This window comes from Eucyclogobius newberryi, unplaced genomic scaffold, assembly GCF_026437365.1.
Source record: "Eucyclogobius newberryi isolate DKJ021-1_F unplaced genomic scaffold, fEucNew1.0.hap1 SCAF_19, whole genome shotgun sequence".
Lineage (NCBI taxonomy): Eukaryota > Metazoa > Chordata > Actinopteri > Gobiiformes > Gobiidae > Eucyclogobius > Eucyclogobius newberryi.
In genome coordinates, this window is record NW_027315823.1 from 31,238,133 (window position 1) to 31,250,870 (window position 12,738).

The 12,738-nt window shown below is 39.8% G+C and overlaps 1 protein-coding gene across 3 annotated transcripts in view; it reads left to right on the forward strand.

Moving 5' to 3' along the window:
• The first annotated feature begins 1,622 nt into the window (after positions 1 to 1,622).
• The window catches only part of pax7a (paired box 7a), a 59,473-nt gene continuing 48,357 nt past the window's right edge, over positions 1,623 to 12,738 (forward strand). Inside the window, exons 1-4 of one of the 3 annotated variants that reach the window (XR_011927859.1) lie at positions 1,623 to 2,140; positions 3,119 to 3,354; positions 4,047 to 4,191; positions 4,395 to 4,523. Coding sequence is in view for 2 of the 3 variants with exons in the window: in XM_072452642.1 (XP_072308743.1) it covers positions 2,056 to 2,140; positions 3,119 to 3,354; positions 4,047 to 4,191; positions 4,395 to 4,523 (595 nt within the window). In the remaining variant the exon portion in view is untranslated. The remainder of the gene's footprint in view (positions 2,141 to 3,118; positions 3,355 to 4,046; positions 4,192 to 4,394; positions 4,524 to 12,738) is intronic. The other 2 variants (XM_072452643.1, XM_072452642.1) reach the window with 2 other exon arrangements.

The window sequence follows — 12,738 nt, forward strand, 5'->3', positions numbered from 1 at the left end:
TAAGCAGAAGACGCCCACTAGTGGAACAAACAGAAACAGCTTTGGGGCAAATGTTTACCTTTCATTCATCTCTGTTAAATTTCATATTTGAATAATGTATTTGTATTTATTTTTCCAATTGCACTTGTTGAACGATAGGCCTATATTTCAGAAAACAAATTTAAATAGATGAATTTGATATCTGGTATCAAATTATGGGAGGTCGTAGATTCTTGCAATTCTTAAGAACTAAACACAAAATATAACTTAACTGGGCCCATAGTCGACGTGCGCGTCCGACAGATGTTTACGTGCATGGCATAAATCACCTTACACCTGTAGTGGACCACTTTTTTATTTTTTACTTTATTTGTGTGTCTTTGATTTGGCATTTCTACTTCCTGACAACTGTTGCCTTCACACATTCACAAATATTTACTTTAATATATGTGAAGGCTTTCTCTGTAGGACGCTTGCCTTTGTCAGGGCTTCCACGTGATTGATGCCTGCCCTAATCCGGAGCTGTGTGCGTCCTCCCAGGAGGCTGCGGTGCGTCTTTGTGCGCCCCTGTCCCATGTGAAGCGCAGTGCAGTGCCAGAGCGAGGGTCAGAGCTATTCGGCAGGGTACCAGATCCTCCCCACCGGCGCATCTGCATGTGAAATCGCCATTTCACCCCTCCACACTCCCTAATTGTTGCTAAAATTATTTGTGAAATTGCCTTCTACCAGGAGTGTTTTCCACGGCAATTGTCACAGGGTTTTAAATGCGCGGCGGGCCCACAGCGCTGACACATGCACCTCGTCTGTTCTGCCATATGTGCTCCCTTTTATTGGACTTTAATGTGCAGCATTATTTATTTCCTAACAATTACCTTAAAGCAATTATCCACCGGGGCAACTCAACCTGTTGTCATCAATAGCGGGTCGATCCCAAGACTTGTTATTGCCGCAGAGCTTTTGGAAGCGATTTAGACGCACGCTGCGCACTTTTACTTGGCCTAATTGACAGGTTAACAAGCCACAGGCATCTTATAGTGAGCATTATAAGACAATTGGGGACTTTTACGCAGGGTTATAGGGCCAGAATAATTGATATAGAACTCATTCGTTTCAGGTTTATTGGTTTATTTTCATTATTATTATTTAGAGAGTTGTGCGTAAAAACGCCATTTGTCTCCAAGAGATCCATGAGAGACAAACAATCTAAATTAAAAGATAAGCAAGAATTCTTATTTTCAGGGTATATTTGTATGGTATTTTTATTCAAACGTATAGTTAGTTAAGTATATGATAGTATTGTAAGCAAATTTGGATCTTAAAATTGAAGGGTTACATTGAAAAAAAACAAGGTAAAAATAATAAAAATAAAATAAGATCACAATCAGTGTACATGGAAGAAAAGAGAAGAAAAGATAAGATCGGGGGGGATTTTTTTTTTTTTTTTATCTTATTTTTTGCCGTATATTGTGAAACCGCGGTGTTCAAACGTGCGTTTCTTCTGTGTTTAAGAAGCGTGATCTTTTTCCACCGCGGTGCTGTGCCGGGTTTTGTTGTTTTGAAGAGGGGAGGCAGCAGTGAATTAAAAGTGAAGCGTGTGGCTGTGATTGGTCCGCGGGCTTCTGGCTAAACCCACTCTCTTTCATCCATAAAAGAAAGGCCAGGGAGCCTATGGGAGCGCGCGGTGTCTCCTCCTACGACATGCACCAAAGTTGGCCACTTAAACTACTTCCAGGCTGCAGGCAGACGTTACACTGAACCCGAACGACACCAAGGAAACGACAACAGCACGTTCTGCTTTACGTCTCCAGTCAGTTCAGCGTCAAGTGCATCAGCCAACGTCACTTACCAATCGACACTAAACGTCCAGATATCGATTTGCATTTGTTGAGACTTCTGAATCTCCTCTTTTTTGTTGTTGTTGTTGATTTATTTCGTTCAGCCCGGTGGAAGAGGGCTCGCTTTATGTTCTGTCACTACGAGGGATTGGGGATTTGACCGCTGCATTTTGAGCACATTCTGTATATTTTTGTTGATCTGGACCAATATCCCGAAACGCTTCTGGGTAGCTATAGACGAATGGCTGCTTTACCGGGAACAGTGCCTCGAATGGTGCGTCCAGCGCCAGGCCAGAACTACCCACGAACCGGCTTTCCTCTGGAAGGTAAGACAGCTGCAAACATCTGTCCTTTGCCCATCACTGCGCACGAAATGACACCGAGCAGCTTTATTTACGCAATGTGCAGCTCGTTAGCGTCGACATGAGGCAAATAGGAAGGTGCTTCAACCCCCAGTCAGTGGCGATTAAAGTTGACAAGCTCCAGTCTGGTCAAATGTATGTAAATCCCCTGGAAGGCATGCGCACTGCACTTGTTTTTCACCAGCTCTCCATTTGGGCATTTTGTCTTTTTGTAGCATATATTTAGATGCTTTAGTGGACCATTTCCCCTAGTCAAATGCCACAGTCTTACAGAGAGCTTTCTTTTTCTTGAAATATTTGTACAAGTCTTCAGAAGCAGTTGGGCCTTGGCCAAGCAATATTTCCTTGTATTTAAATATAACCTCCATAGTGAAACAACTTCAACGTGTCAGCCATTTTTGTACAATAAAATGTAGCTTCATGGGCCTTGCATTCAACGGTATTTTGTCAAACAAAAAACAAACAAATCAGATTTTAATGTACTTACTTTTTTACGAGGTAGAAATGTAATGAATATTCTTCTCCACTACCCCGACCATATGTGCGTAAAAAGATCTCTTTGTATTTGCATACATTTATGGGAGCAGTTTTCCCATTACTCCCAGTTCGTGCTCAAGTGGGCCGGACTGAAATGTACAAACCACGCTCCTCGGAGTGGCTCGAGCCGCGGGATTTGTTCAAGTGCCACGCGGCTGGAAATGGCACTAACACACACAGCTCAAAGGATCACATCAATATTTGAACACCATGACTAGGAATAATCAGAGCGGGAAGTGTCTGGAGTGGCTCGTGCGTCCTGCCACACAGACAGGACGCGCTCTTGAAAATGTATAACATGGTAATGTGCTAAACTGCGGCCCATTAGGAGCAGCAGTCTGCCTGGTCCAGGCCTCGTACCTGTGTGTCCAGTTGCTATGGTTACCCTTGTCCTGTCCTGTCCAGTGTCCACGCCTCTGGGTCAAGGCAGAGTCAACCAGCTCGGTGGCGTCTTCATCAACGGGAGGCCGCTTCCAAACCACATCCGACACAAGATCGTGGAAATGGCGCACCACGGGATCCGGCCCTGCGTCATCTCGAGACAGCTGCGCGTGTCTCACGGCTGCGTCTCCAAGATTCTGTGCCGGTACCAGGAGACAGGCTCCATCCGCCCAGGAGCCATCGGGGGCAGCAAACCCAGGGTGAGTGAGGCCGTGAACGCACCTCCGTGTGGAGGTTACTGGGCCTCGTGGAGTGCGCTGCAGGGCGCCTCGGCATGCTCAGTACATGAAAAAAGAAAGAATGACAAATTATAATAATGTGAGAACACTACATTCTTGTGATAATGATGCAAAAGAACAAAAACAAATAGCCAATATTTATTGTAACTGATTATTTGAAAATGAAATGTAGTTTCCAAAAACATGATCAAAGAAGATCCTGTTTTTAAGGGTTTGCTTGAAATGATTTCATTTAGTTTAAAAAAAACAAAATGTTTAATTTTAATAGCATGAACTATTTAAAAAAAATAGTTGATCTTGTTCTACAACTGAATCCTTAAATTGTTATTAAGGATAATGATTATAACCCAAAGCGTTTTCATTTCAGGCATACATTCAATTTTAATATTTATTTGACATTCTTACTTACCATGGCATATTTGGCGATAAACTGTAATAATAATCTGTAATATTATGATATTGGGTTATTAATATTATGATACTGTGTTATTAATATTATGATATTATGTTATTGTTAAATAGGCTAAATAAAGCAATGGAGCACGAGTATAAAAAATGTTTGTGTTCCAAATAAGTTTAATTAAAATCGTTTTCGTCTTTTTCTCCTGTCTCTGTCTCTCACCTTTACGCACGGCCCACATCTGAATCTAAAGCAGGTGGCAACTCCGGATGTGGAGAAGCGGATTGAAGAGTACAAGCGGGAGAACCCGGGCATGTTCAGCTGGGAGATCCGGGACAAGCTGCTGAAGGACGGCGTGTGCGACAGAAGCACTGTCCCTTCAGGTGAGGCATCCTCTGGTAAGCCGCACTATTTTTTATTACTTTTCACCGTCGCGCACGCTAGCCAGATTACGCACCAGTACTACCGACTATTGTATGCATTTTATCTTTCTTTTTATTGTAAAACTTGTGTCTTTGTTAAGGGAGCACTGATAGGATTACTATGGGTCTTTTTATGGCTCTTAGGCCTAATCACCCGTTTACCTTCTTGTCGCCATTAGTGAGCTCCATCAGCCGCGTTTTGAGGGCGCGATTTGGCAAAAAAGATGACGAGGATGACTGTGATAAGAAGGACGAAGATGGAGAAAAGAAAACAAAGCATAGCATCGATGGCATCCTCGGTGATAAATGTAAGTTCAGGCTATTATTATTATCATTATTATTATCATTATTATTATTATTATCATTATTATTATTATTACTATTACTATTATCATTATTATTATTATTATTATTATTATTATTATTATTATTATTATTATTATTATTATTATTATTATTATTATTATTATTATTATTATTATTATTATTATTTGGAAACCTTGGTACTTCAGTGTTTGAGTAGTCCCTCCCCTTGTCCTCTTGGGATCGTTCTAAACTGTTCTAACTCAGGGCTGTTCATTCTTCTCAATTATTTATGAGAGCTTCGGCAGAAAATTAATTTGTGAAACCGAATTCCTCCCTTATTCATTCACTCATTCATTCAGCGTTTAACGAGCTCTAAACGACAGCTGACAGTTGACCCATTTCACAATCAGTTGGCCGACATTTCAGCACTTGTCAGCTGTAGTGGAAATCAATGTAGAGATTATTATTGGCGCGGCTGCGGGTAAAGCTGACGCGCGGAGGGGGGACAGGTACGAGCTGTCAGCGGCTGCCACTTCACGCGCGGCACATAAATATTGTAACTTACATGTTTGGGGTTTAGTGTCAATGTCACACATGGGCCATAATTAAAGCTCCACACATTCGCAATCAAATGTAGTTTACAAAGAGCACAGGGATTAATATAAGCATGCAAATTCTTATTTTTAAAATGACTATTTCTGAGTAAACAGGGTCTGCTCGCGCGACCTGCATGTTTCATTTTACATTTCGTTTAGTTTTGCATTGTATTTCACGTCAAAACACACAGCTTTCAACGCTCTTGAGGTGCAATTATTTGAGTCCAAACGTGTGAATGGGTTTAGATAAGATTCTCAAAAAGTGTGTGTTTTGTGTGTGTGTATGTGTGTATGTGTGTATGTGTGTGTGTGTGTGTGTGTGTGTGTGTGTGTGTGTGTCTTTGTGTGTGTGTGTGTGTGTGTGTTTGTGTGTGTGTGTGTGTGTGTGTGTCTTTGTGTGTGTGTGTGTGTGTGTGTGTGTGTCTTTGTGTGTGTGTGTGTGTTTGTGTGTGTGTGTGTGTGTGTGTGTGTGTCTTTGTGTGTGTGTGTGTGTGTGCCATAAGTTTTGTTCAGACTTGAAGATGAACTTCAGTGGCTAAAGCTCTCTTTACTAACGCCTTTCTAAGTGAAGGGTTCAGGGTACAAAAGCAAATGCAGGACCCGTCCATTCTCATTCAAAAATCTGCTAAAAGAGACAGACAACTTTGGACAAAGGGCACGGAGAGGTATAAAAAGGAGATGAATTATTCAGTACGCCCCGCTGCTACATAGTTTTGTAATTTCAGATAATGGTCCGCTGGAGCAGAATAAGTTGATAGCGTGAAAACGGTCTCATTTTTTCTGCCAAACCTTGCGCTAATATTTGAATAAGGTCCAACCATTTTGTTGCAAATACTCTAAGCGTCCAGGACGCGGCTTGTGAATCATGTCTGGGAATGGCCGAGGCACTCGGACACACGCCGTCACGCACGGCCTTTACGCAAGTAAAACATGGTGGCGTTGTACTTGTTTCATTTGTGATGCAGTGTGTTTAAACTCCGCGCTTCTGTTTTAAATTGGAGTGAATTGCATTACTATAAATAAAAAGGCACCCGGTGCGTAATGTTGTTTCAGTACCGATGGCGTTTAATAACGTGAATACTTATTAGAGTAAGCAGTGTAAACGATGCTTGCTGAATAGGAGCTGTGTTTGTGGTGGCTGTAATAGCTCGCAGGCTCGGTACGAACTGTATTTATCCCCAATCAGCCCCTCACTCTGTGAGTTTGTGCGCAGCCTTCTGTGCAGAGGGTTTAAAGCAGATTAAATAGAGCCTTTTATTTCTTTCCACTTTCATCTCAGAGCGAGGCTCACAGTGGCTCGCCCTCGGCACAAAATTCATGAGATTTTTTTTCGTTTACTTATCCAGATTTTAAGACTTTATTTATTTATCTATTTGTTTATTAGGTTGGTGTATTTGATTTTCAAAGAGGTTACATCACGGATTTATCCAGCTCTAATCTAACTGCCTTCTGCGGCACCATATTGTGCAGTTATTTTCGTGCCTTCTTTTTATTTGGTGCTATTCCAAAAGTGTTAATGAAGGATCAGTGAAGCACAAGTTTCAAATGGGGCCGCCACAATAGGTCTACATATTTGCATGCGTCTTTCTCATTCTGATGACTGTCTGTCTGCTGGTCAGTGAGCGCGCATCCTGCTCCAGCCTCTATTCTGTTTGTGCACAGTCCATCCGCGCGCGTTTATCACCAAAGTCAACCAGCAGAGACCTGGGGAGAGGCTGTGTCTGCACAAACCAGGCTCATCTTTTTGTTTCGCGCCTCAAGGTGCTGTGTCCATCTGGCACATGCGCACGCGCTGGACAGGCGATGGACACTTCAGCAAATCGCTGGATTACCTGAGCCTCGCTCTAATTAAACACGTGCCAGGTAGGATTATTTCCGCGTCTGACAGAGGGTGACAGCCGCGAGAGGTGAGGCCAGTCCAGTCACTGCGACCCAGGTTCATGTAGAAATGTACCACTGCATCGGATTTGGAATGAACATAGGCTATGGCAAGTATTTTTAAAAATATCTGTTCATTTTGTTTTCGGACGCCAATATTGTTCTTAGCCTCTAAACAAATTCTATATTGTAATAATAATATGCCCGGCCTGAAGTGAAAGGGAGAAGAAAAACGCGTCCTTCTTTCCGCGCCATGCGCAGTGACGCACGCACAGTTCCTAAGTGTATGGTAATAAAATGTAGCTATATTTCGGGTCTAAAGCCGCGCTGAATGAGAAGGACAGGGGAATGAAGCGAGAGACCACTTCAAACAAATCCATCTGGAACAGTGTGAGAGAGAGATTCTCTGGAAGTATGGGGAAGTTATTTAGCTATTAATAACGTTTTTTCCTCGGGCATTGAGAGTGACTCCATCTGCACTTTCTCGCAGCTATTTGGCTGGGTGGAAATTGAGGGAGACCCAAATGTTGGGCAGAGATAACATACCCATCACAGCCCAGACCCTGCGCTGTGCTTCACTGCATTAAACTCGGATTAACCTCCCCTGTCCCCGCAGCCACTCGAGCCACATTTCACTGGAATTTACATCGGTATAGGCCGCTCTTCCCCAGTCTGCACAGGGAGCATCTGCCGGGTAGTGCCGTGTGCAATGATAATAATAATAATAATGATAGTAATAATAATAATAATAATAATAATAATAATAATAATAATGATAATAATAATAATACGTTATTGAACTGTCACCTACTTTTGATTCAAGAAAAAGTGTAAAATAAACCGTAATGTAACACACATTTAAATGGGTCAGGGTTGTACAAAGAAAGTCAAAGAGTCTGTTTCCTGTCAGTGACTGATCTAACAATGTTTCATGGTTCATTAGGTTCCTAAAGTCCTCATTGTCAGCAGTGGTCAGTATCTGCTGATGGATTACTTTACAGATTCTGAGCTCTCAAAATGTACTGCTCAGTTTTGTTTAGTTTTTATTCCTAACATTCATAAGTTTATAAATTAGTTTATTGTTGCTGTCCGCAGTGTACATTTTACTTTTTATTAACCAGCACAATAATGAATACTAAATTGAGAAAGTCACTTTGCAATGTTAAGAACAAACAATTAAAGGAGTTATCAATTATTTAGAATAATTTAGTATGAGGCGTTGCAATAATGACATTTTGAGATTATCATGGCCAAAATAATTGCTTTTATTTATGATATTAAAATTGCTGATGTTTGCAAAGACAACAAATATACCAGAACTGTACTGTGTTTTAAGTGAAACAAAAAAATCTAAAGAGAAAATCATGGGCAAAAAAAGGGGGAAAAATTGTGCACAATCTGGTGGTTTAAAAACATTATCTTTGTTGGTGACTATCACGATTGGAAAAAAATCAAGAAATGATTACAGGCTACCTTTTTATTGAAATAAACTACCATCTTTTTTTTAAGTCCCATCACTAAATATATTTTTTGTTTTGTGAGAGTAATTTGCATGTTCAATATTAATCACAAAGCGTGAAATTCCAGACAATTTTTTTTTTTTCATGATCTAAATAAATAAAAAATATTGTTTACCTAAATCATTTTAACCCTTGGCTTTTCAATCAATGTATTGCAATTAATTTGACTATTTGACTGTCCACTAGAACCCATTCTCAGCATCTTTAGCCCCATAGTGGTAGGCCTGCTGTTAATCACACAAGGCCATTCCTGCTGATGAATGTCAAGGCTATATAGGGGTAACAAATGAGCCTATTGGTTCCAGGAGGTAACACACCGTGCAACATAATAAACGCTTGCACCCTCTGCTTATTAGCAATGAGTAATGTGTCAATTTGAAGCAGTGGAATTTAAGCTTGTAGGCCTACCAACACTAGCAGCAGTAGTTTCACGTCAGACCTGTTAAGTGTCAAGAGATTTACGTATCAAAAACATAAAAAAATAAATAAAAAAAATCAGAGTAGGCTTAAATTCATTCTGTGCTGGCATTTGACTTTGATCACATCACAAATATTCATGAAACCACAAACACAAGCTATGGCACTATTATCCCGGCTGACAGTGATACCTCTCAAGGCTGTCTATTAATTAAAGTGGCGCTTACCATGTGGGACGTTTCCTATCTGGGCACAAAAATGTGTTTTTTTTTCTCTCTCCTCCATCTCTTGTGGGGCTCTCATGAAAAGGGGGCAATCTTCTCTCACCAGCTTCATGTGGGACATTTTTAAGTGTACAGAAGGAAGACATGGGGATTTCTAGCTCATTTCTAAAGACGAGTTTATAATCCTTTCCTGCTTAATAACTTAAAAGGATTCAATTTCTCCCCTCATTTATGGGGTTATGATCGCACATTGTTAGCCGCAGATAGTAGCATTTCAAGGTTAACATTTCCTGCAAGAAAATATCACTGGTATAAGCTGTAAGCCCATAGGTGCTCCTTTGTTTAGCAGGCAATTCTCCCGGCATATTCAAGATAGCACCCGTTTTATATGTTGTTATTATTAATGTGATAAAATCCCAAGGAAGACCAGGGAACGATAAGATGCAACAGAGAGCATTTTGAGGCAATATTTAATTATGGCACCAGAATTTTCCAGAGAGAATTGAATCCAGTGCAGGCTTATGCAGGCTCGGAGGACTGGGGCATCTGGTTGGGGGTCTATAGTCCTAAACCGTACGAGACAAATTAAAGAGGAAGCGCTGCCCTCCAGGTATCCTGTCAATTTAACCGTCCTGTGTTTTCCCCCCAAACTCGGAGTTTCCGGGTTCCTCTCATGTTTCTTCTCAAGTGTGTCATAGGGGCACATTCAGGAATAAGATATTATGACCCTTTGCGATTGCAGTTATTCTTGACATCATTATTATTTTACATTGTTTATTTTTTCTTTGCTTTTTATCTTTTTTTAGTGGACCAATTGATGTTGTTTTTACATAATTTGCACACTTTTCATGTAATGTTTGGCCTAAAAACAAATTTATTCTTCTGTTCTGTTGCGTGACATTGTTTAAACCTAATTCTATAACTGCTGCTACAGCCGATAATTATAAAAGTTGTATTTTTATGTGTTATTGTAAAAGAAATAGTAGGCTCATCATTGTCCCCAATTATTGTAAGTAATATACACATAAAGCACAATATGTTCTTCATTATGATTTAATTTTATAATAACAAAATTTAAAACAAGAATTTAAATATATATACATATATATATATATATATATATATATATATATATATATATATATATATTAGTAATATTTAAAAATATTGTTGTCTGTTTTATTGTTGTAATATTAATTTCAGGTAACATTAGCAGCCCCCTGACCTCACTATTAGCCGCTTGTCCACTAAACCCGCTTTTGACGCCTTGGCTAAATTGCTGGAGCTTTGTTAGCGGCCTTAAGTTTAATTGGCTGGAAGAAGATGAATGAGTGTGACAGGAATCAGCTGTCCGCAGATTCCCCTGTGAGTGCGACTCGGAAATCATAACGCGACCGCCTTTTCCTCCCCTCAAACTGGCGCGTTCAACTTGTCACATCTCATTAGAGTGTTAAGCAGCACTGCCAGCGTCGGGGGGAACAGTAGGTGGCTTGGTCTGGGGGCAACCAATGGGGCTTTTGTGGGGCAGGTGGGGGGCAATGGGGTGGTTTGGTAATGCTGCTCAATTGGACCACTGTTGCGGCCTATTATTTTTTTAAGCTTTTTTTTTTATACATGCTATTCCTTTAATTATATCCATCCAGCAGACGTCACAGGGGCAGCATGTGTGGATGGCAGCCCTGTTGTAATTAGCTATGAAATTAATTAGAAGAGGCATCCACTTAAGACTTTTTAGGTTTGGGCTAATTTTTGTATCACAGTTTAAAGGTGTAACAGTGGATTAATGGCTTAAACTCCATATGACGTTTTATTGCATCCCGTCATGAGTGAAGCCACTTTCACTGGTGCCAACTGCTTGCTATGGCAACCAAACTGAAATCAAATACAAATTATATATTTTTACCACTACATACAATATAGAACTACCGGCAATAATGGCAAGGTTAATGGATTTGTACAATTTGTACACAAGGTAAAGGTTCAAAGGGCTTTACATAACAAGAAAAGGTGCATTAAAATCACTATCATTATGTGTATATAATGAATATTCTTATTCTTTAATTTTATTATTTTATACCTATATGTACCATCAAGAGAAAAAAAATATTTATAAAAAAAAACATTTTACATTTGGTATGAGATATTTGAAGCTTGTAATTATTTGAATTGTAATTTATTTTTCATGCTTTTGTATTCTTGAAATAACTCATTAGTAAAATGGAATTGACATAGTATATTACTCAAACTACTGCAGTATATTGATTTTTCCACCGCATTGTTATATTTTGGTGTGTTTGTATGGTGGCTAAGAATGCTATTTTATGGAATTGTTTTGTATTTTTAGCCTCTTCTGTTAGACTATATCCCAGAATGAAAAAGAAAACTAAAATCGTCTTTAGTTTTTATTTTAAAAGGATGTATTCTCTTTTTATTTGGACGCTTTTTTCTTCTTCTCTTTCTTCAATGGCAACAAAAGCTGTGTGATGTCTGACAGCCCACTCCGGCCATTGTTATTTCAATAGTGAGTAGAAAGGAGAGGGCGGAGAGAGGGACCTTCTGTTATTTTGTGTGTCTCAAGACTTTTCTCTGCGCAGACCATTCAGGCAAGTTGATGAACTCCTCCAAAAAGTTTATTAAGGGACCCGAAACAATGCGCACTGAAGGCTTTGGGGAGCCCGGGGCTGACAGTTTATAAACTCGCTGCTATTGTGGCTCAAAGGCGGATGCATGAATACTTCTGAATGGGGCCCCTCTTAGTGACACGATCGGCCTGGACAGCAACACTTATAAAGGCAGACAGGGCGCTTCTCCTACGGCACAGATTCTTTTTTTTTTTTAAATGTACATCTGCAAAAGCGCTGGGAGAGGAGAGGCGAGAAGTGTGTTGTGTCTCTTTTATTTGAGTTTTGTTCATTTTAGAAACATTTGATTTGTTGATAGACGGTGTTTAAGTCTTCAAAAGCGAATTGTCTCTAGTCTTTGTGCCAGTCCCATGCCAGGATAAACTTTCATGGGTTTCAAAGTGATAGAAAATTAGCACCATTGTATCAAAATTAACAAATCAACGCAAAAACATATTTATTCTGAAAGATGAAAACTACTCAAAGAGGAAATGAAAAGTAAATTGGAATTAAATTAAAATGCTGCGGCAGCACCAGTCCCAACCATGGATAAATGTCAATCATGTGCATTAAAGTGTTATAGGTGCGAGTTCCACATCTGCAACAAGAAGCTGTAGTACTATATCCATAGAAGCCTCTTTTATCATTATCGCTGAGATTTTCTGAATTAAACACATAACAGCATCTTTGCTTGTCAATCTTATCTCTTTTTGATCTTTTTTGAAAGGTACATCAAACTGAGTGTTTTATTAGTTTTATTAGTTATTATTTAACTAGGACTGGCACATAGAGTTCTTTGCATTATGACCCCTCCAGGCTGCGTTTCTTTATGATGTTTTCTAATATTATTTTAAAAAACATGATTGCAAACCGTTTCCAGACATCGCCGCAGACTTCCCCTGTATTCTAGCAGCCCAAACAGTCTGTGATTTATTAGTTAAACTCTGCATTTAGTTTTGGC